Below are 25,152 nucleotides of genomic sequence, written 5' to 3'. Positions count from 1 at the left end.
TCAAGTGATAATACAAAAACATTTCAAATTTCTTGGCTTAATGTGCATTGTCAATGAGAGTGGAGAATGTTTATACTGTAGATTACCTCATGGGACACGGGGTCAAATTGTCCAAAAAGTTGGCCCATAGTAATGGATTTGGGGTTTACAGTCCTATAAATGACCTTTTCTTCCTCTCCATAGCCTCGTTCATTCATAAGAGTTAGAGTATCAGCCAGCATATGCAGAACTTTTGTTTTAGCAGCAAAAGGCTCTCCTACTAACATAAAACTATTAAGGAAAAGAAGTCATTATACAATAAGATTCTAAAAAATAATGGTAAATTAAATTATTTCCCTATATATTGGTATATGAAATTTTACCCTATGATAATTACTACATATAATTTTTGAAATTATATTAATTTTTCTCAGATATAAGGGAAATACATTTAACTTCTTAATTGATTGATCTCTAAATCAAATTCTCGACATTAATACCATTATCTACAAAAGAGAATAAAAAATTTCCAAATGAAAATGGAAACTTAGTAACTGCATACTCAAAAAAATTTTTTTAATGACTTGGGGTTTCCTAAGCAGAGGAGAGGAGACGATTCACTTTTCCTCAAGATTTCACTTGCTATAGTGCTCTTTGCCAAATATTTCTGAATCTCCTCTCTCCTGGAGCATAGGATTCCTCACTCTCTTGTGGGAATACTAGGTGACTAAGGAGTAATAAATGGAAATGATGAGTGTTACTTCTTAGGGGATAGATAATTGCCAGTGAGGGACCTTACAGAGCTCTACTTTCCCTCTAGCACACCTGGGACCCACAATGTTCAGATGGTGGCTGCTCCAACAGCCTGGGACCTGAGTGATTATGATGAGCAGAACCTCCCTGTTAAACTATAATGGAAAGAGTACAAATGAGAAATACATATTTGTTTTTAAGTCACTAAGATTTGGGTGCTGATTGTTTCTATGGAATAACCTAGACCATCCTTATTGATAGAAATTGGTAACTAGAAGGGCAAAAGGTATTCTTGCCATAATAAAAAAGACTAAAATAAGTAGCACTGGCTTAGAGGCTAAGTTGTAGGTGGCGGCTAAAGGATTGGCAATTAATCTTATGCAATGATAAAACGTTTGGTAAATTTATCCCTGAGATAACCTGGAAGATAGATAATATATCTAATGAAATTGTAGTTTTAGGGGAAAAGGATAGTGAAGAGAGTATATTAGTATATATTGGCAGCTGATGGCTGTATTTAATAAGGAACTACAAAAAGAAATAAGCTTAAGAAAATATGGTCAGTTTGCAAGCAGGAATGAAAGTAGAGGGAGTTGAGAAATTCAGAGACTTGAGGGATTGAATGAGGTAATTTGTTCTCATCTGCAATTGGTAAAACATAAATTGAGAAAGTCTTTGAACAACAAAGATCAACTCAGCCTAGTATCAAGGATCAAATCAATAAGCCTAATATGTTCAAGGATACTACAAGGAAATTTAGAACGGTATGACTTAATAAGGACTATAGTTGTGGCTACTGGCACATGGAACTACCTGGAATCAAATAGAAAAAAACGTATTAAATAGTTTTTGAGAGAGTTTACTGACAAAGAAACCATGAGTCTAGGCTAAAACACATGTGAATGTTTAAGATGTAAAGAAGACTCTTAGGTACTGAATGCACGAGGGTTGACTGTACTAATTCCCTCTATTGTTATATATGTTTGAAAATTTATATAATACAAAGGTTTGGGTTTTTTTTTTAATTTTGCCTTTAAAAAAATCATGACCTTTGAGACTTCAACTTTCTATAGGCAGTAAGTGGGCTGAAAACATTTCTCAGCTCCCAAGGATATTTTCTCTATTGTCCACCTCACATGTGACCAGGGAAGAAAATGGAGATAGACCTCTCAAAAGGTTGAACTGAAGTCCACAGAGCAGAGGTTACTGGAAAGTCTCTCTCGGGGAGCAAAATCAAGCAGAAATAGATCCAGGTTTTATGGGGATTTCAGTTTATACAATTGGTGGGGAAAGCTCTCTAAGGAAAAAAATATATATGTAATTACAAATACAAAAATGTCCACTGCCACTTTAATGACACACTTTCCAATAAATTATATATAAAATGATTATGACTACCTGGAGGGGCCTCTACAAATAAGAGGTTCTGAAGTTTAAACTCCAATAGTTTCACAATATATCTCTGGAACTGGGCTCCCACATGCACAGCTGGGTTTCAGAACTGCTACTGCCAAGTGTTGGCTTTGTCTCCTATTCTTCAGTTTCTGAATGGGAGTATTTGCTCTGATAATCCTGCTCTGGTAAACCCACTATTATAATACTGGATGTATGCAGGGCAGATAACTTGTCTTTGTAGTTTTAGGTCTTTGGAGCAAGAAGAACAGCTTCCAAATCTGATACACAAACTATCATGCATCACTTAGAGATCCTATACTTTGAGTCTGGTTCACTGATTGATCAGAACTTTTAGGTTGTCTCCCTGGGAAAGGAAAAGTGTGTTCTACATGTGTGAAGTAGAGCAAATAACATATTTGATGATCAAAAGGGCAAATTGTGGTGGTCATTAGTGCTACATCACTGAATGAGTACTCCTTACCACTCCTTTTTGGACAGGTAACATGAGAGAGAAATAAACCTTTGTTTTTAAGCTACTGGAATGGAGATGGGGGTGGGGGGCATTGTTCCCTCGCCTACCTAGCATACAAAGTTTGCTGTCTTTCAGTTCACAAATTTTACTTGTTTTAAGAGTTTAACTTAAAAAACAACATCTAACTATGGCAGACTATCTATAATCTATAATCTTACCCATGTCTAACAATCATCATCTCATATGTCTGAATCATTTTTTCAAGAAAAAATTTAACAGGCTGAAGATTATGTACTTTGCAGGCTTCATGAGCACATTCCAAAAATTCCTAAAATAAAAGAAAAATGGAATGCATTTCTACAAAATCGTATTATAAATCATGTCATTCATGTCTTATAAATGTAGACTTTTCATTTAGAAATAAGAAAATTGTATCTTCTTATATTTATAAATTATTTCTTGAAACTTTATTTTTTAATTAAAAGGAGGAACAAATAAAATTAAAATACTTTAAAAACATTAGTATTCCCCATTATAAGTTATCAATGATCATGGCACCATAGCATTGGGTGTACGCTGCATGAAAACAACTCCTCTTAATAGTCTTTCCAGAATTTCACTTTTGGTTAGGATATAGAAGGACATGCCAAACAATCCTTCACACTACAGTAAAGAGAAATAAACAGAGGTTACAAAAATTATAAAGCTTTTAAAGATAAAGGAGCACTTTGGATGCAAATAAGTCTAAAGGAATTAAACTTCAGAAAGGGATGAGCCTTTCCTAGGTGAACACAGATCAACAGCTAACTTGCTCTGGGAGCAAGTATAGACATAGGTGGGCATTGGATTGAGCCTGCTATAGGCAGAGGGACTCTGCTGAAGTAAGGAGAAAATAACAGATATTTTAATGGTCATGTGGACTTATGTGAACCTCATAAAACTGGAGGAGGCTCAAATGCAAAGCTGGTTTTCCATGGCCTATGATTTTGCTGAGTCTGAAGTGACATAAGAAATCAAAGGCTTAGCTAGAAAGGCACATAGAGAGAGATTTTCTTAGTCTTCAGATGCTTCTATCCTAGAATGCTGCTGTAGGAAGGGCCTTATTATACAATAGGACAATTTTCACTCTAAGGACATTTGAAACCAGAGGTAAACTAAAGCTCAATAATTCTGCAACAAAACTCTAGCTTAGGTCAACTCCTGATTGAACTGATCAACAGCTCAATCTAGCTATCTGACAAAGGAAAAACATGGTTTTTCTGCAGGAAAATAATACCAGTTCAGTCTCTACAGTTATTTTCTATACAATTTTTAATACAAGTCATGAGAAAAAAAGCTAATAATCAGTAGAAAAAAAATTAAATAAAACAAAATCACAGTTGACCTAGATATAACTAGTTATAATTAGCAGACAAAACATTAAAATAGCTTTTGGGACTTCCCTGGTGGTCCAGTGGTTAAGACTCTGTGCTCCCAATACAGGGGGCACGGGTTCAATCCCTGGTCAGGGAACTAGATCCTGCATGCCGCAACTAAAGGAGCCTACATGCTGCAACAAAGATCCTGCACACGGCAATGAAGATCCTGTGTGCCACAACTAAGACCTGGCACAGGCAAATAAATAAATAAATAAATAACTTTTATAAATGTATAAAAGAAAATGGACAATATGACAAAAATAGATGAAAAATGAAGAATTTAAGCAAAGATATGGAATCTCTTAATAAAACCAAATTGGATACACTAAAACTGAAAAAAATTAAATATGTGAAATTAAGAATTCATTGGGGAGCTGGAGTCAAGATGGCAGTGTGGGAAGATGTGGAGTTAGCTTCTCCCCACAGCTAGGGTGCCTCCCCTCAGCTGGTGGGGGACTCCAACGCCCAAGGAGAGGGGAGGAACCCCAAAGTGAACCAGTAGGACATAGGGGGACTGACGGGGGAGGAGAAGTGGAGGCCAGACAGGATTGGCACCCCTGAGGCAGGGAAGATCAGGAGAGGCAGGTGGGAGGGACTCTCCAGGAAAAGCAGGACAGGAGTGGAGGGTGATTGTTTGGCCCACTCGGGCTAGGGAGTCTGCTGAGCTCCCAAGCTCGTACCCCCGCTCCAAAGCCCCCCATGGGACCTGGGAGCATAGGAGGGAGTTCAGGGAGACCAGGAGAGGCAGGTAGGAGGGGCCCTCCCACACTGGAGGAGCAGGAGAGGAGAGGAGGGTGCTTGCCCTGCCCACTCGAGCCCAGGAAGCCTGCTGGGCTCCCAGATGACGTCCCCTGCCCTCTGAGACCAGGGGTGGGGGGCATGCCTGGGCCCCTTCTGTTCCTTGAACCTAAGCCCCACCCTCCACAGCCCCAGGGCCTTTTCCAGCCCTGTGGGTACTAAGCATAGGTCCCACCCACCACCCAAACCCCACCCTTGCTTAGGCCCCACCCTCCACAGCCAGGGCCTTCCCCCCCCTTTCTTTTTCTTTTCCCTCCTCCTCTTTTTTACTATTGTGCTACTGATGTACCTTCCAGTTGTTGATTCACCTATATTTTCATTTTTATATTCTTTCTAACATACCTGTTAAGTCTCCTAGTCTAATTTTAGTTTTTACCTTGCCATTGTTCTTTTTTTTTTTTTTTTGCCACCCCACATGGCTTGCAGGATCTTGGGTCATGAGCTGGGGACTGGGTGGAAGCTCCTGTGGTAGGAGCTCCAAGTCCGAACCACTGGACTAACAGAGAACCTCAGACCCCAGATAATATTCATCAGACTGAGGTCTCACAGAGTTCCTCATCTCAGCACCAAGACCCAGCTCTACCCAATAGCCTACAAACTCCAGTGCTGGAAGCCTCAGGCCAAACAACCAGTAAGACAGGAACACAATCCCACTCATTTAAAAAAAAAAAAAAGAGAATGCAAAAAATATATGTCACAGATGAAGGAGCAAGGTAAAAACCTATAAGACCAAAAAAATGAAGAGAAAATAGGAGGCAATCTACCCGAAAAAGAATTCAGAGTAATGATAGTAAAGATGATCCAGAATCTTGGAAATAGAATGGAGGCACGGATTGAGAAAATATAAGAAATGTCTAACAAAGATCTAGAAGAACAGAAGAACAAACAAACAGACATGAACAACACAATAACTGAAATGAAAAATACAGTAGAAGGAATCAATAACAGAATAACTGAGGCAGAAGAACAGATAAGTGACCTGGGAGACAAAATGGTAGAAATAACTGCTGAGGAGCACAATAAAGAAAAAAGAATGAAAAGAATTGAAGACAATCTCAGAGACTTCTGGGACAACACTAAACACACAAACATTCGAATTATAGGGGTCCCAGAAGAAGAAGAGAAAAAGAAAGGTCTGAGAAAATATTTGAAGAGATTATAGTTGAAAATTTCCCTAACATGGGAAAGGAAAGAGTCACCCAAGTCCAAGAAGCACAGAGAATCCTATACAGGATAAACCCTAGGGAAAACACACCAAGACACATATTAATCAAACTAACCAAAATTAAGTTCAAAGAAGAAATATTAAAAGCAGAAAGGGAAAAACAAAAAATAACATACAAAGGAATCCCCATAAGGTTATCAGCCGATTTTTCAGAGGAAACTCTGCAGGCCAGAGGGAGTGGCAGGATATACTTAAAGTGATGAAAGAGAAAAACCTATAATCAAGATTACTCTACCCAGCAAGGATCTCATTCAGATTTGATGGAGAAGTCAAAAGCTTTTCAGACAAGCAAAAGATAAGAGAATTCAGCACCTCCAAACCAGCTTTACAGCAAAGGCTAAAGAAACTTCTTTAGGCGGGAAACACAAGGGAAGAAAAAGACTCACAAAAACAAACCCAAAACAATTAAGAAAATGGTAATAGGAACGTACATATTGATAATAACCTTGAATGTAAATGGATTAAATGACCCAAACAAAAGACACATACTGGCTGAATGGATACAAAAACAAACCCATATACATGCTGTCTATAAGAGACCCACTTCAGACCTAGGGACACATACAGACTGAAAGTGAAGGGATGGAAAAAGATATTCTATGCAAATGGAAATCAAAAGAAAGCTGGAGGGCTTCCCTGGTGGCACAGTGGTTGAGAGACCACCTACCGATGCAGGGGACATGGGTTTGTGCCCCGGTCTGGGAGGATCCCACATGCCACGGAGTGGCTGGGCCCATGAGCCATGGCCGCTGAGCCTGCACATCCGGAGCCTGTGCTCCACAATGGGAGAGGCCACAACAGTGAGAGACCCGCGTACTGCAAAAAAAAGAAAGAAAGCTGGAGTAGCAATACTCGTATCAGATAAAATAGACTTTAAAATAAGGATTGTTACAAGTGATAAAGAGGGACACTACATAATGATCAAAGGATTTATCCAAGAAGAAGATATAACAATTATAAGTGTTTATGTATCCAACATAGGAGCACCTCAGTACATAAGGCAAATGTTAACAACCATTAAAGGACAAATCGACAATAATACAATAATAGTAGGCAACTTTAACACCCCACTTACCCCAATAGACAGATCATCCAAACAGAAAATAAATAAGGTAACACAAGCTTTAAATGACAAAATGGACCAGATAGATCTAATTTATATTTATAGAACGTTCCACCTAAAATTGGCCAAATACACTTTCTTCTCAAGTACAAATGGAAAATTCTCCAGGACAGATCACATCTTAGGTCAAAAATCAAGGCTCAGAAAATTTAAGAAAATTGAAATTGTATCAAGCATCTTTTCTGACCACAACGCTATGAGATTGGAAATCAATTACAGGAAAAAAACTGTAAAAAGCACAAATACATGGAGGCTAAACAGTGTGCTACTAAATAACCAAGAGATCATGGAAGAAATCAAAGAGGAAATCAAAAAGAGACAAATGACAACGAAAACATGATGACCCAAGATCTATGGGATGCAGCAAAAGCAGTTCTAAGAGGGAAGTTTATAGTAATTCAATCTCATCTCAAGAAACAAGAAAAATCTCAAATAAACAATTTAACCCTACACTTAAGACAACAAGAGAAAGAAGAAAAAAGAAAACCCAAAGTCAGTAGAAGGAAAGACATCATAAAGATCAGGGCATAAATAAATGAAATAGAAATGAAGAAAACAATAGCAAACATCAATAAAACTAAAAGCTGGTTCTTTAAGAAGATAAACAAAATTGATAAACCCTTAGCCAGACTCATTAAGAAAAAAAGGGAGAGGACACAAATCAATAAAATTAGAATTGAAAAGGGAGAAATCACAATTGACACTGCAGAAATACAAAGGATTATAAAAGACTACTACAAACAACTATATGCCAATAAAATGGACAGCCACTAAGAAATGGACAAACTCTTGGAAAGCTACAATTTTCCAAGACTGAACCAGGAAGAATTAGAAAATATAAACAGACCTATCACAAGTAATGAAATTGAAACCATAATTAAAAATCTTACAACAAACAAAAGTCCAGGACCGGATGTCTTCACAGGTGAATTCTATCAAATATTTAGAGAAGAGCTAACACCGATCCTTCTGAAACTCTTCCAAAAAATTGCAGAGGGAGAAACACTCCCAAATTCATTCTATGAAGCCACCATCACCCTGATACCAAAACCAGAAAAAGATATCACAAAAAAAGAAAATTAGAGACTAATATCACTGATGAACATAGATGCAAAAATCCTGAACAAAATACTAGCAAACAAAATCCAACATCACATTAAGAGGATCATACACCATGATCAAGTGGGATTTATTCCAGGGATGCAAGGATTTTTCAATATATGCAAATCAGTCAATGTGATACACCACATTAACAAATTAAGGAATAAAGCCATATGATCATCTCAATAGATGCAGAAAAAGCTTTTGACAAAATTCAACATCCATTTATGATAAAAAACTCTCCAGAAAATGGGCATAGAGGGAACCTACCTCAACATAATAAATGCCATATATGACAAACCCACAGCAAGCATCATACTCAATGGTGAAAAACTGAAAGCATTTCCTCTAAGATCAGGAACTAGACAAGGATGTCCACTCTTGCCACTCTTATTCAACATAGTTTTGGAAGTTCTAGCCACAGCAATCAGAGAAGAAAAAGAAACAAAAGGAATACAAATTGGAAAAGAAGAAGTAAGACTGTCTCTGTTTGATGATGACATGATATTACACATAGATAAGCCTAAAGATGCCACCAGAAAACTATTACAACTAATAAATGAATTTGGTGAGGTTGCAGGGTACAAAATTAATGCACAGAAATCTCTGGCATTCCTATACACCAACAATGAAAAATCAGAAAGAGAAATTCAGGAAACACTCCCATTGACCATTGCAACAAGAAAGAATAAAATACCGAGGAATAAACCTGCCTAAGGAGGCAAAAGACCTGTACTCAGAAAACTATAAAACACTGATGAAAGAAATCAAAGATGACATTAACAGATGGAGAAATATACCATGTTCTTGGATTGGAAGAATCAATATTGTGAAAATGACTATACTACCCAAAGTAATCTACAGATTAAATGCAATCCCTATCAAACTACCAATGGCATTCTTCACAGAATTAGAACAAAATATTTTACATTTCGTATGGAAACACAAAAGACCCCAAATAGCCAAAGCAATCTTGAGAAAGAAAAATGGAGTTGGAGGAATTAGTCTCCCTGACTTTAAACTATACCACAAAGCTACCGTAATCAAGACAGTACAGTACTGGCACAAAAACAGAAATATAGGTCAATGGTACAAGATAGAAAGCCCAGAGATAAACCCACGCACATATGGGCACCTGATTTATGACAAAGGAGGCAAGAACATACAATGGAGAAAAGACAGCCTCTTCAATAAGTGGTGCTGGGAAAACTGGACAGCTACATGTAAAAGAATGAAATTAGAACACTCCCTAATACCATACACAAAAATAAACTCCAAATGGATTAAAGACTTTAATGTAAGGCCAGACACTATAAAACTCTTAGAGGAAAACAGGAAAAACACTTTTTGACATAAACCACAGCAAGATCTTTTTTGACCCACCTCCTAGAATAACAGAAATAAAAACAAAAATAAACAAATGGGACTTAAAACCTTTTGCACAGCAAAGGAAACCATAAACAAGACCAAAAGATAACCCTCAGACTGGGAGAAAATATTTGCAAATGAAACAACAGACAAAGGATTAATGTCCAAAATATACAAACAGCTCATGGAGCTCAATATCAATAAAACAAACAATCCACTTAAAAATTGGGCAGAAGACCTAGGTAGACATTTCGCTAAGGAAGACATACAGATGGCCAAGAGGCACATGAAATGATGCTCAACATCACTAATTATTAGAGAAATGCAAATCAAAACTACAATGAGGTATCACCTCATGCCGGTCAGAATGGCCATTGCCAAAAAATCTAGAAAGGGTGTGGGAAAAGGTAACCCTCTTGCACTGTTGGTGGGAATGTAAACTGATACAACCACTATGGAAAACAGTACGGAGGTTCCACAAAAAACTAAAAATAGAACTACCATATGACCCAGCAATCCCACTACTGGGCATATACCCTGAGAAAACCATAATTCAGAAAGAATTATGTGCTGAAGTGAATATACCACAATGTTCACTGCAGCACTTTTTACAATAGCCAGGACATGGAACCAACCTAAATATCCATTGACAGATGAATGGATAAAGAAGATGTGGCACATATATATAATGGAATATCACTCAGCCATAAAAATAAACGAAATTGAGTTATTTGTAGTGAGGTGGATGGACCTAGAGTCTGTCATACAGAGTGAAGTCAGAAAGTAAAAAACAAATACCATATGCTAACACATATATATGGATGCCAAAAAAAAAAAAGATACTGATGAACCTAGTTGTAGGGCAGGAATGAAGAGGTAGACATAGAGAATGGACTTGAGGACATGGGGTGGGAGGGGGAAGCTGGGGCGAAATGAGAGTAGCATCGACATATATACACTAACGAATGTAAAATAGTTGGCTGGTGGGAAGCAGCAGCATAACACAGGGAGATTGGCTTGGTGCTTTGAGATAACCTAGAGGGGTGGGATAGGGAAGCTGGGAGGGAGGTTCAAGAGGGAGGGGATATGGGGACATGTGTATGCATATGGCTGATTCGCTTTGTTGTGCAACAGAAACTAACACAGTATTGTGAAGCAATTATACTCCAATACAGATCTATTTAAATAAATAAATAAATCATTGTATAGGGACTTCCCTGGTGGTCCAATGGTTAAGACTCTGTGCTTCCATTGCAGGGGGCAAGGGTTCGATCCATTGTCAGGGAACTAAGATCCCACATGCTGCATGGTGCAGTACTCCCCCCCGCCAAAAAAAGAAAAGAATTCATTGGATAGGTTTATCAGCAGAATGAACAAAGCCAAAGAAAGGATCATTAATCTTAAGGACAGGTCAATAAAATTATCCAAACTAAAGTACAGATAATAAAAATCAAAAAGCAAAAACAGAGCATAAGAGACATGTGAGATGACATAAAGTGTTCTAACATTCATGTAACTGGAGCCCCAGAAGGACAGGGGAGAGAAAATAGGGTAGAAGAAATATTTTAAAACATAATTACTGAGAATTTTCTGGAGAAAGCAATACACAGATTCAAGAAGTGCAGCAAATCCCACGTAGGATATGTAAAAAGCAAACAACACTAGGCACATAGTCAAGCAAGGAAAGAAAGAAAATATTTCAAACAGCCAGAGGGGGAAAAACATATTACATTCAGGGAAATATACATAAGAAAAATTCCTGACTTCTAAGCATAACAATGAAAGCCAAGAATTAATGGAACAACATCTTTAAAATGATGGCGGTGGGGAGACTCCTGCCAATCTAGACTTCTATACGTAGTGAAAATATTCTTCAAAAAATGAAGTCTAAATAAAGATATTTCAAAACAAAAACTGAGAGAATTTGTTGCCAGAAGACTAAACATGTACACAATAAATACTGAAGAAAGTTCTTAAAGTTGAAGGGAAAAGATCCCAGTTTAAAGCACATATGTGCTGGAAGGAATTAAAAAACACTAGAAAGGGTAAATATACTTTTTTTTTCAAATACTAATACCTAAAGCAAAAAATGTGGAGTTCATAACATATGTAGAAGTAAAATACGTGACAACAGTACAATGGGCAGAGATGAGTGGATAATGGAATTATACCATTTAAAATTCTTATATTGTGGCTGAAATGGTTTAGAATACAAACTTGAGGTAAACTGTCATAAATCAAGGATGTGTATTGCAATCTGTGAGTGACCACTGAGGTAAAATTAAAAAGCCAACAGAGAAGATTAATGAAGTAATAAACATTACCTGAAACCCAAAAGAAGTCAGTAGATGAAAAACAAAGTAATACGGTACATATTAAAAAGCAAGATATTATATTTAGTACAGGCATACACCTCAGAGATATTGTGGATTTGGTTCAGATCACTGCAATAAAGTAAATATCTCAAGAAAGCAAGTCACACAAATTTTTTGGTTTCCCAGTGCATATAAAAGTTATGTTTACACTATCCTGTAGTCCAGTGGTCCCCAACCTTTTTGGCACCAGGGACTGGTTTTATGGAAGACAGTTTTTCCACAGACGGGCGTGGCGTTGTGGAGGGGATAGTTCAGGTGGTAATGTGGTAATGTGAGCGCTGGGGAGCGATAGGGAGTGGTAGATGAAGTTTCCCTGGCTTGCTCACCTCCTGCTGTTCAGCCCAGAGGCCATGGACCAATACCAGTCCAAGGCCCAAGGGTTGGGGACCCCTGCTCAGTCTATTAAGTGTGCAATAGCATTATGTCTAAAAAACAATGCACATATCTTAACTAAAAATACTTTTTTGCTAAAAAAATGCTAACCATCACCTGAGCCTTCAGTGAGTCATAGCAGTAACATCAAAGATCACTGATCACACACAGATCACCATAACAGATATAATAATAATGGAAAATTTTCAAAATTTCAAGAATTACCAAAATGTGACACAGAGACAAGAAGGGAGCAAATATTGGGAAAATGGCACTGATAGACTTGCTTGACGCAGGGTTGCCAAAACCCTTCAATTTGTAAAAAACACAGCATCTGCAAAGCGTGACAAAATGAGGTATGCTTGTAGTATTCTTTTTTCTATGACCCTGGCTCCCCTGCAGCTCAGTTGCAGGCATACACAGTTGCTCAGCCACACACCTCCCAGCACTGACTCCTAGTAGTGTTTTTCAAACTGGATTCTATGAATCCATGAAATTATTTGCTATATCCATAGGAGTACAAGAGTTCTCCAAGAGAATATTAAAATTATGTATTTTCATTTTGATTTAAAAAATCATATTAGCGTATTTTGAATCATCTTGATAATCACCTGTGGTATAATACTAAAATATATAGTCTTTGTCCCCGGTTCCTGGCACAGAGCTCCTAAAACTCTTGGAATTTTCTGAGTGATAGGAGTATCTTTTGTTATTCATAAAGAGCCCTTTTCAATAACACCTGAGTTTATGCTAATGAGGTGACTTGTTGTGGGAACCTTGATAGCTTCAGGATTGGGCTGGTCACCAAAAAGATGCAGTGATTAGAGGGTTGGAACTTTCAGCCCTACCAACCTTTGGAGAAGAAGGGGCTGATTATTGAACTCTATAAAAATTCTTGAACAATGAGATTCAAGAGCTTCCGGTACAGGGAGGGTGACTCTCCCTGAAAGGGCACGGAAGTTCCACACTGCCACCTGCCCATACCATGCTCTATACATTTCTTCCATTTGGTTGTTCCTGAGTTGTATCCTTTATAATAAACTGGTAAGCAGAAGTAAATTGTGTTCCTGAGTTCTGTGGGCTGTTCTAGCAAACTATTAAACCTGGGTGGGGAGGGGTCAGAGAAACCCCTGGTTTATAGCCCGTCAGTCAGAAGTACAGGTGGCCCAGGACTTGAGACTTCTGTATGAAGTGAGAGGCAGTCTTGTAGGACTGATACTAACTCTAGGCAGTTAGTGTCAGAATTGAATTGAATTTTTGAACACCCAGTGGGTGTCTAGAGAATCACAGAATTAGCTGTTGGTATTGGAAAACAGCCTAGAATCACCTTATTCTGATCCTGCCATAGGATGTATAGTAGTATTTGAATTTGAAGATTAAAAAAAAAAAGAAGGCTAACATTCACAGCAAGATGGATGGACCTAGAAATATCAGACTAAGTGAAGTAAGACAGAGAAATACAAATATTATATGATAACACTCACATATGTAATCTAAAAAACAATACAAATGAATCTATATGCACAACAGAAACAGACTCACAGACACAGAAAACAAACTTATGGTTACCAAAGGGGAAAGTGATGGGGAAGGGATAAATTAGGAGTTTGGAATTAACAGATACAAATTCCTATACATAAAATAGATAAGCAACAAGGATTTACTGTATAACACAGGGAACTATATTCAATATCTTGTAATAACCTACAATGGAAAATAATCTGAAATATATATATATAACTGAATCACTTTGCTGTACAAAAAAATGATAGGATGTTTTACCACTTTCAGTTTATCATCTTTTCTACCTGTGGAGGTATATAATAGTATTAGAGTATACATAGTAGTAAATATTATAAAGCACAAGATAGGAAACAAAATATGTATTCTCTTACAATAAACATTATCTTTGACCTGAATCTTGTTAACCCTACTATCATATACCATAAGGTACTAAAATTTACTCTTCCTCATTAATTAAAGTGGCCAAAATAGGGGTTTATCCTCCAAACAGAATAAGTCGCTCATTTAATAAAACTTGGAAAACTATTGAGTCACCAAATGAATTTATTTGCAGAACAAGTCATTCTCACAGGTTTACTTACATGATAGTCAGCTTCAGGAAGTTTAACACCAGGGAATAAGTCACTAGTTATTCCATTAAATAAGGGTATATCATGTGATAAAAACTTTGGTTCATTTACATCTTTAATTGATCGAAGAAGCTAAAACCATCCAAAAAGTGCAAGATAAGTTAATTGCCAGTATTTGCCCTTCTCTCACCCCCACCCCACCAAAGTCAAAGTTTCTTTTACATTGTTCCATGGAATCCCCATACTAAAAAGCCAATACTACACTTATCAAACCTAATGGTCCTTGGATTCATACAAAGTATAATGAAAAACAGAACCTCAAAACTATCATTTCAACCCCATGTAAAAAGGCTCAAAGCAACAACTCTCTTATCAGCCTATCTATAGTTCATGATAAAACTTGCTGAAAAAGTTATCTTTCTACAGATACTTTCACAATGTGTATATTTAATACTTACAAGTACATCTTCATTTTCATTTGGAAATTTTAGTTTTAGGTTTCCAGCAGCCACTAAAACTGCTTTTACTGCTCGCATTCCATAGTCATAATGAAATTGTGATGAGAGCTGCTCTGAGCAGAGCCTGTAGGTCATTACTATCTTCACAGACAGAGGTTTTGCATTCAAAAATCCATAGGAGTAGAGGGAGATTTCTGCTATGAGGGCATAATTTGGAACCATCATAGCCACTGTTCTAAAAAGAACCTGAAGTATATAATAAATGAAATATATTATTTACATAAAGGAAACCATTTTTAAAGCTGAGCATAAGCACCCAAAGATAATGTGTTGATATTCAAGTTTATTCCCCCAGTGCAGCACATTTGCATTAACTTTGTAATTTTTTCAGTAGCACTTTAACAGTTTTATGTACTCTAGTATTTTTTTTAGACATCTAAAAAAGTTTTTAGAGGTTTACCTTATAGCAAATGGAAAAGGTAAAAGGGAGATTACAAATACATGTGAGAAAATTATACCATTTTGAGTAGATTATGCTGTTACTTTTGATTACCAAATTTACACTCTTTAAAAAAATATTACCTTAAGATTATCCGGTAATTCAGAACGTCCTGCATAGCCAGGATTCATAGTAATAGCTACAAAACAGTTTGGATTGAGCTTAAGTTCTGTCCCTTCAAAAATAAACACTTCTAGCTTCTGTTGAATGGCTCTCTGAATGCAAAGGATCTGTTGAGCTACCACTGACAGCACTTCCAATTCAATTCGATTAAATTCATCAAAGCAAGCCCAAGCACCAGAAGAAGCCAATCCTTTAAAAAACTGAGGACAAGAAAAAAAGGAGATGATTTTCATAGGAAAGGGCATCATTTGTTAAAACAAAAATTTAACCTTTTTAAGTCAAAAGTGACAGTTAATAAAAGCCCCAAGGATAAAAACGTCTTTACCCCTAAAAAAAAAAAAAAAAGGTCAAGTAATGCTTAAACCACATTCAGTGTTTTAAACGAGTTTGCTTCAGTTTATCCAGTTTGGCCTAGCTGTAAATTTGTAACATTTAATATGTAACTTTACCTTTCCCATTGCTAGATAATCTAGCCCATCTGAACAGTTGAATACCACACACTGTACAGCAAGAGCTTTAGCCAAGTCCTTGGTGGTTTCAGTTTTTCCTGTGCCTGCTGGCCCTTCTGGAGCTCCTCCAAGGTTTAAATAGAAGGCACCTATCTGAAAAGAAAAATAAACGTGAAAAGAAATCCATGCTTAACTGAAAACAAACAAAAAACCCTATAATAGGACAATTGCTTATGAAGTGGATTTAGTCTTATTTGTAGCTTCAGAGAGGCAGTAATACAAGTACATCATTCAGTTAATTTTTAGCACTCAATCTTCTAGCTGCACAAAGAAAAAGCAGTTTAAAGGATCTAAAAAAAAAGGGAAACTGTATCAAAGTCTCTTTATTTTCTAATACTTCAAGTGTATCCTATTTGCCTTTAAAAACAAAGAGAATCCAGCCTTGAAGTGTTAACATTTGGTCAGAAAAGTTTAATTAGAAGTGGTTATGGAGGGACTTCCCTGGTGGCGCAATGGTTAAGAATCTGCCTGCCAATGCAGGGGACACGGGTTCGAGCCCTGGTCCGGGAAGATCCCACATGCCGCGGAGCGACTAGACCCGTGTGCCACAACTAGAGCCCCCGGAGGGGCCACCGCAGGGAGGAGCCTGCACACCACGGCGGGGAGTGGCCCCTGCTCACTGCAGCTGGAGAGAGCCCGCACACAGCGACGAGGACCTAATGCACCCAGAGATGAATGAATAAACCATTAAAAAAAAAAGAGAGAGAGCAGATTGCTCCATCTCCTATAAAATAAAATAATATAAAATTTAAAAAAGTAGTGGTTATGGAGATGGTTGTAGAGATCAATGATGACAACCTCTATGGCTAGCTGCGAAGAGAGAAAACACCTAAAAGTGAGGGTCATAAATGGGGGCCCATCAGTGGGAAAATAAACTGATGACCTACTATATAATTTTGTCTCTGATTCACCCTCGCTGTTGCATTCCACTCTTGGTATGTTCTTCATTTTCTCCATCCCCATAGCATTGTTCTGTACTTCTCTAACCAGTAGTATCACTTTCAACCTTGTGAAACCCAGAGTAGTTATCAGTTACCCACTGATAAATGGTAAACTGTGACCTACCTTCGCTGGTTGGACTCACTTGCACTGTTTTTATGAAAGCTGGCGTATCCTCCAAGCGTCCTGTAGCCTGGGCATTTGGATGTTTGCCCAAGTTGTTTTTTACATATTTGGAGTCTACTGTGTCAAATCAAGCTTGAGCTGATTAAGACGGTTAAGACCACCGACCCTCCATCTGGGCATGGGCAAGGGTCAGCTCGGTGACATTTTGATGTCAGAGGCCAAAAACTCCACCCTCAGAGCATGCTAACTAGGCTACTTTCTGAGCTTTCCTCCCATGAAAAAGCCTATGGCTTGGGTGCATATGCGCAGAGCAACGATTGCCTCACCTTTTTCTTGTTTTCAATTACACTTCCCCAAGCTCCCCACACCTCAGCTTTATCCCATAGATATCCTGAGCCCTTTGCCTTCAGAGAGGCATATTTGAGCTGTTTTCCTATCTCCTTGCTTGGCTGCTTTGTGAATAAGCACTTTCTCTGCTGCAAACCTCAGCGTTTCAGCATTTGGCTTACTGCAGAGAGTCAGACAAATGAACCTGGTTCATTTGGTTCAGCAACACTCACATTACAGTTAACTATGTACATTTTTTCCCTCTCAATTAGTACTTAAGCTCCTTTATTTTTTAAATAATTTTTTAAAATATTTATTTATTTATTTGGTTGTGCCAGGTCTTAGTTGCTGCATGTGGGCTCCTTAGTTGTGGCATGAGAACTGTTAGTTGCGGCATGCATGTGGAATCTAGTTCCCTGGCCAGGGATTGAACCCGGACCCCCTGCATTGGGAGCACAGAGTCTTAGCCACTGCGCCACCAGGAAAGTCCCCGTCCTTAAGCTCCTTTAGAGTAACATCAGCAGTATCTGAATTCTTTCTGGGTCTCCACAGTGACTAGAAAAATGGCTGGAGATTTTTATATGTATACAAGTTACAGTCAACTCTCTCCATGAAGTTTGTTTCATGAAAACTGCTATGAGAGTTTGTGAAACTTAACTCCTTTTAGATAAAATAGGGTTAAAGGACCAAGACTGTACATTTGGGGAGGCAAGGGGTATGTGGGAATGCTCTGTTCCTTCTGCTTAATTTTGCTGTGAGCCTAAAACTGCTCTAAAAAAATTAAGTATTTAAAAAATTAATAGATAGACCTATGAAAATCTTAAATATTTTCACATTTACTAAAATAAAACAATAGAGAGCTCATTAAATAAAGGCAATATCAATGATATTTTACCCATCTTAAATTTATAGTAAACGCTGTACTGTTAATGTCCATTAACTTGATTGCTGGAAACCTCAGTCTTTCCCTTCTTTATAATTTCAAAAAAATGCTTACAAATGTGTTCCCTTTATTATGGATAGTAAATATAATAGGAGACTTTCAATGTTTAGTGTTGTATACAAGTGTTTAATGTGATTTTGATTATATAACTCAAAGTCCTTAGCGTCCACCTTACAAATATTCACAGCTGATTTCAGTGAGGTCTGAGGACACAGAAGCTTGAGATTCATTTACTCAACATTTAGGGAGTAACTTATGTACTTGTCAATCACTAGAATAGAGAACAAGATAGATGTGGTCTGGCCTTCAGGTAGCTTCCTGAGAAAGAGGATTTGGTGAAACTTTTTATCATAGATGCACTAGAACCTTACTCAGATTCTTTTACTGGTCATTGCATCCATCCTTCCAATTGTTGTCAGTCATCTACAAATAGCTCACAACTGTCCTTTTCTCCTGAGATTTGCCCTCAATTAATAGGAGCTCCCTTATCCACAAACACCTGAAAGCTTACTCACACCCCCCCACACACACACACCCCACCCTAGCCCCAGGAGTGAACCATAGTCAATGATAATAAAAGGATAGAAAAGCTAGACCCCTTTGCCTTAAAGTGAAGTACCCCTGAGATGCCATTCATGCTCCAACGTTCCCCATGAGATCAGGCTAAGGCCATACATCCATCAAAACCACATCTTTGCTTAGCTTTCCCGCCTGCTTTCCTCATTTCCTTATTATGGGTTTTTACTGAGAGCATTCCCTAGAAAATCATTTGCCCAATAATCCCCATTTCATTTCTGCTTCCAGAAAATTCAGACACTTTAATTTACTTACTCAGCACAGGTGGATTGGTGTTTCTTGATGCATCTCCTCAATTCCCAGGTAGGGTTGCCAGATTTAGCAAATAAAAATACAGGATGCCCAGTTAAATTTGAAAATCAGATAAACAATGAATAATTTGCTAGTATAAGTATGCCCCATGTAATAATTAGGACATATTTCTACTAACAAATCATTCATTGTTTATTTGAGATTCAAATTTACCTGAAAGTCCTGTATTTTATCTGACAACGCAATTCCCAGGGTTTCACTTTGTTGTTGTTGTTGTTTTCTGTAGTCATGGCTTTATCTTCCATACTTTCCCAACAAGCACAGCCCTCAGTACCACCTGCCTACATTTCAGCTCTCCCTCTCCTATTCAACAAAACTAACTTGGAGTTCTAAGGCCCAAATGTGCTTCCTTCATCTTCTTGTCATCTCTCCCAGAGCTCCACTGCAAAAACTGATACCATTTTCTGAAGCTCTGGTTTCTTCTTTAAATCTCCAGTACCTTCCTTTTTCTAATTATCCCCAATGGGAGTGACTCACGATTTTCAAACATTAGAATTCACACACTCTTGTATTCTACAAGAGCACGCAGAAGTAAATATTCACTACTATAACTTCACATAAAGGGAATTTGGGATTAGGAAGGGATAGCTGTATTCAACTATACAGATAAGAGAATAAAATGAGGATAGCCATGTTAAATTTAGACAAGAAAATATGACACCAAACCAAAAAGAAATCTTTAATGTGTGAATTAAAATAATTTAAACACATACCAATGTTCTGTAACATCTGTCAGTTAGAGGAGTAATGACAAGTCGAGGTGAGTTACCAAGGTATTCATAAGCATATTTTATGTTGCAATTAATGATACTAACTCGAGCGTTGTCATATTCCCAATAATATCGAAGCTGAGCAAGCCACTGGAAATCTGTATCATGTGAGACACCTAAACGGAATAAAGTAAAACAAGACAGATAATCCTGAAATGGAAATAATTTGAAAAATAAGTATTTTATAATCTTTACAACAGCAAATATTAAAATAATTCATGTTTTCTAACTTATGGAAAAGATCATATAAAATAAATTCTGTTGAGAGAGAAAAAGACATACAGTGTAAGTCCTTGTTTCTAAAAGCTATCTATATCTTATTTTTAAAATTAAAAAGAGTCACATACCCATATCAATCATGTCCATAACCACATCTCTAGCATGGACATCAATAGTAACCAAAGCCCCCAGAGTAATCCTGGTCTGCTTCGACAGTTTTCCTCTTACCAGCTCTACAATATCATTTAGTTGATTCTGAAGTTCCTTATAGTACTTCTTTAATCCCTACAAAATAAAAAAAGCAATTAAACTAATGTTATATAGTAGCTAAAACATGTATTTCATACATTTACTCTTTAACAATTCTGACATCATAATATAGCTCAATATAGAAATGAGTTCTCGAGTAGAGTGATTTTTGTCTAAGCATAAGAAAAATTAAGAACAAGTTTTTAAATAATTGTACAATTTTAATGCTACATGTAGAAATTGGGGGGAAGGTTACCTTTGCAAATAATAGATAAGCTAACTAAAAAAACATAGCATGTAGAAAAGAAAGTTATTTTAAAAGAATGTTATTTAAGGTAATGATTTACCTCTGTCCCACTACTTATAACTTCCTGTGTCTCAGAGGTCCAGAACATTTGAGAAACACAAAGTACAACTTGGCCAGGCCACTCTCGAACCCAGTCTCTTCTTGCAGATTCTGGATAAGCCTGAGTAATTAAAATGCATTTCTAACTTTAAAAGTTTACAAAAGGGGAAAAAAGCTTAATGTTTAACAATAAAGAAGTGCAATATTTGGTACATTTGTAGGCTAGAATGTAGTCATGAAAAATTTTAGATGACTATTTAAAAGACCTGAAAATTTTTTACAAATCATATTTTTGAAATACTTATTTATAAAAGAATGGAAAGATGAGCACCAATATGTTAATAATCAGTTATCTTTGGAAGGATTTGATTATTGATTCTTCTGGAAATTTTCAATAGGAATTTTAGGTTTCCTTGCTGTGGGGAGTTGTCAATTTTCTACATAGAATACATATTACTTCTATTATAATGAAATATGAGGGTTTATTAAAGTAAAAAATAAATCAGTCTAATAGGTTATGTATATTGATACCAAAATTTAATTGAAAAGAAGACTATGCCATCTAGTAGAAAACTGACCTAGTAGCTAGAACCCTTGTATTATTTATCCATAGCTTTTCTAAAAACTTGTATGGGGCTTCCCTGGTGGCGCAGTGGTTGAGAATCTGCCTGCCAATGCAGGGGACACGGGTTCGAGCCCTGGTCTGGGAAGATCTCACATGCCGCAGAGCAACTAGGCCCGTGAGCCACAACTACTGAGCCCGCACGTCTGGAGTATGTGCTCCGCAACAAGACAGGCCGCAATAGTGAGAGGCCCGCGCACCGCGATGAAGAGTGGCCCCCGCTTGCCGCAACTAGAGAAAGCCCTTGCACAGAAACGAAGACCCAACACAGCCATAAATAAATAAATTAATTAATTAATTTAAAAAAAAACTTGTATGACCAGCATATATAATTTAAACAATAATATATTTGTTCATTTATAGACAATTGAACAATCTATGCTTTTGAGTTCAAAGTATACTTTCATTTCTTCTAACATTTTTATGTTCAAAATGCACTTAAATAGATGTATTAGGGGGGTAGTCTTTTTAAAAATAACTTGTTTCAAAAGTAAATGATAATAGCAGATCCAAATTAAAAACTGAAAAAAAACAACTGCAGAACAAAGTATGAAGAGTAGATACTAAAGGAAACTTTATATATATATATATATATATATATATATCTTTTATTGGCCATGCAGCACAGCTTGCGGGATCTTAGTTCCCCAACCAAGGACTGAACCCGGGCCACAGCAGTGAAAGCACCAAGTCCTAACCACTGGACTGCCAGGGAATTCCCTGGAAACTATATTTTTAATACAATGACACTACCTTAGATATAAGAATATTAAACATAAGGATATAAATATCTATTATTAAAATGCATTTTATTAGCAATATTTATAGATAAATGCAAATGACAAATTAACCTAAGTTTCAAAGAAGGCTGAGTTCCAAAGAATTGATGAGCCATTGCTAGGTACATAGAAGGTAAATTTCTATATGGATTAAGGAAATACTTTCATGGACAATGTTGATTCTTTCCTATGTGTTTTAGTTTGTTTGGAATCATAAATAGAAAAAAGGAGAGAAAAAGTCAAGATTTATCTGCAGGAACATTGAAGCTGAACAGAATAGCCACTGCAAGAAGATGATTCTCATAGGGCCCTTGGTGAAGGAAAAAGGATTCCTCACTCATATAAAGTGAGTTGCTGGATATAAGGCTGCAAAGCCTTTTTAAATGACATTTTTACTACACAACTGTTCCTTTGTGATCCTAAAGGAAGAAATATACTGAAGTATATCATTCAAGATTAGGTTAATTGAGTTAGCAAAAGTGAGGTACATGTAGTGCCTACTTGTTATATTTCTCTCAAATATTATAGATCCTCTGTTAATGTTGGTTCATCTCATTTTGAGTTTTTAAGTAATCGTTTGAGTGTAAGTAGCAATAAGTAAACTAGGTCATGCATTTAACACCCATGTCTGAGGTTCCTTCTTATCTCAGGGGCTTTACACAGGATACTTAGGTGCTCTCCCATCTGCTATTTATCTGGTTAATTCCTACTTATCCTTTGGGTCTCAGTTTCAATTTTACTTTCTCTAAGAGCCTATCACTAGCAACCCACCTCCCCCATTCTAAATTATATACACCTTATTATTCTTTCTCATAACACCTTTTTTCTTTTGTAGCACTTAATCACATATTATTATCAATTCTTACTACTATTATTATTTTAATAATAATGTTAGGAACAAAGAGTAAAGAAAATAATAAATGGCTTAAAATAGTAAGACCTTAAGTGTTCATTTACTGGTACCCATTCAAAACCTCCTAAAAGAAAGCATTTACAGAATATAGGATATACATTAAATCCTAGGAAACATACCAGCCTGGCTGCAGCAATCACATCATGAATACTCTGGAGCATCAAATCTTCTACTTGAATGAGCCACTTTTCCACAGCACCTCGTGCTGCAGACGTGGAAATAAGTGCAATCAGCTCCACTCGCTCACCTTCAGAGCTATACATGGCTTGAATGTCCAAATTGGGAAGGAACTCCAATTTACTGATGCCCTCAAAGCATTTTTTTAAATGAGGCTGAACTCTAAGTGGATCTTTGGTCTCTGACAAAATCTCTAACATTTCATCATTAGATAAGAAGAAAAAACTAGGGAAAAACATGCAAATACAAAAGTTTTAGTTATAATTCATCACACAGCAGAAAATGCTTTAATTATAGCACAATTGATTATCCATCATACCGAGGGAAGAAAAGTCGTTTTTTTTCAAGATATGCATTAAGGCCTTTCATAATTTTCTCCAAAAGTTCATTGCAGTTCTGCAGTTTTTCCAGTAAACCTGTTAAAGAAGTAACAGCAAGAACCTAAAAGAGACCAATTCGTTCAGGTCAGCACTTATATATCAGATATTATGATAAGACCTAAACATTAAAATGTCAAAAATGTTAAGGTGTCAAAAGGTTTATGAAAATTGTCAGGAAATTTTTTATGTGAAACTATTAGAATTCAATAAATCACAAATATTCTTATCCAAAGATGCTAGTTATAAATGAGAAATTATGATTGTCATGCATATTTTCATTTCTCCTATATTGTTTTGATTGATGTGGAAAGAGTCTGCTAGGTTGGTGTGTGATTTAATTTTTGCATTAACAACTGTCAACTATAAACAATCTATGGTATGAGTTGGCAAACTACATCCCATGAGCTAAATCCAGTCTGCTACCAGTTTCTTTTTTGTTGCTGTTGTTTTTCAGCTTTTATGAGGTACAATTGACAAATAAAAATTGTATATATTTAAGACATATAACTTGATGCTTTGATATCTGTATACACTGTGCTGCCACTGCTTTTTTTATGTTTATTTATTTATTTATTATCAGTCATCCATTTTATACACATCAGCACATACATGTCAATCCCAATCTCCCAATTCATCCACCCCCACCCCTACCCCCCACCACTTTCCCCACTTGGTGTCCATATGTTTGTTCCCTACATCTGTGTCACAATTTCTGCTCTGCAAACCGGTTCATCTCCACCATTTTCTAGGTTCCACATATATGTGTTAATATATGATATTTGTTTTTCTCTTTCTGCCTTCCTTCACTCTGTATGACAGTCTCTAGATGCATCCACGTCTCTACAAATCACCCAATTTTGTTCCTTTTATGGCTGAGTAATATTCCATTGTATATATGTACCACATCTTCTTTATCCATTCGTCTGTCTATGGGCATTTAGGTTGCTTCCATGTCCTGGCTATTGTGAATAGTGCTGTGATGAACATTGGGGTGCATGTGTTTTTTTGAATTATGGTTTTCTCTGGGTATATGCCCAGTAGTGGGGTTGCTGCATCATATGGTAATTCTATTTTTAGTTTTTAAGGAACCTCCATACCGTTCTCCATAGTGGCTGTATCAATTTACATTCCCACCAACAGTGCAAGAGGGTTCCATTTTCTCCACACCCTCTCCAGCATTTGTTGTTTGTAGATTTTCTGATGATGCCCATTCTAACTGCTATGAGGTGATACTTCATTGTAGTTTTGATTTGTATTTCTCTAATAATTAGTGATGTTGAGCAGCTTTTCATGTGCTTCTTGGCCATCTGTGTGTCTTCTATGGAGAAGTGTCTATTTAGGTTTTCTGCCCATTTTGGGATTGGGTTGTTTGTTTTTTTTAATATTGAGCTGCATGAGCTGTTTATATATTTT

General features: G+C 36.9%; 1 protein-coding gene across 2 annotated transcripts in view; it reads right to left on the bottom strand.

Moving 5' to 3' along the window:
* DNAH12 (dynein axonemal heavy chain 12) overlaps positions 1 to 25,152 on the bottom strand; it is a 213,395-nt gene that overhangs the window by 103,015 nt on the left and 85,228 nt on the right. The window contains exons 21-31 of one of the 2 annotated variants that reach the window (XM_081247431.1): positions 23,679 to 23,800; positions 23,302 to 23,584; positions 20,870 to 20,989; positions 20,402 to 20,558; positions 19,998 to 20,170; positions 16,002 to 16,154; positions 15,513 to 15,752; positions 14,931 to 15,176; positions 14,485 to 14,604; positions 2,818 to 2,927; positions 87 to 270 (exon numbers count right to left, since the gene is read on the bottom strand). In XM_081247431.1, coding sequence (XP_081103557.1) covers positions 87 to 270; positions 2,818 to 2,927; positions 14,485 to 14,604; positions 14,931 to 15,176; positions 15,513 to 15,752; positions 16,002 to 16,154; positions 19,998 to 20,170; positions 20,402 to 20,558; positions 20,870 to 20,989; positions 23,302 to 23,584; positions 23,679 to 23,800 — 1,908 coding nt within the window. The remainder of the gene's footprint in view (positions 1 to 86; positions 271 to 2,817; positions 2,928 to 14,484; positions 14,605 to 14,930; positions 15,177 to 15,512; positions 15,753 to 16,001; positions 16,155 to 19,997; positions 20,171 to 20,401; positions 20,559 to 20,869; positions 20,990 to 23,301; positions 23,585 to 23,678; positions 23,801 to 25,152) is intronic. The other variant, XM_081247432.1, reaches the window with a different exon arrangement.

This window comes from Mesoplodon bidens, assembly GCF_964165515.1.
Source record: "Mesoplodon bidens genome assembly, chromosome: 10".
Classification (NCBI taxonomy): domain Eukaryota; kingdom Metazoa; phylum Chordata; class Mammalia; order Artiodactyla; family Ziphiidae; genus Mesoplodon; species Mesoplodon bidens.
The sequence above is the reverse complement of the archived record's forward strand: the minus strand, read 5'-3'. Positions and strand labels throughout refer to the sequence as shown.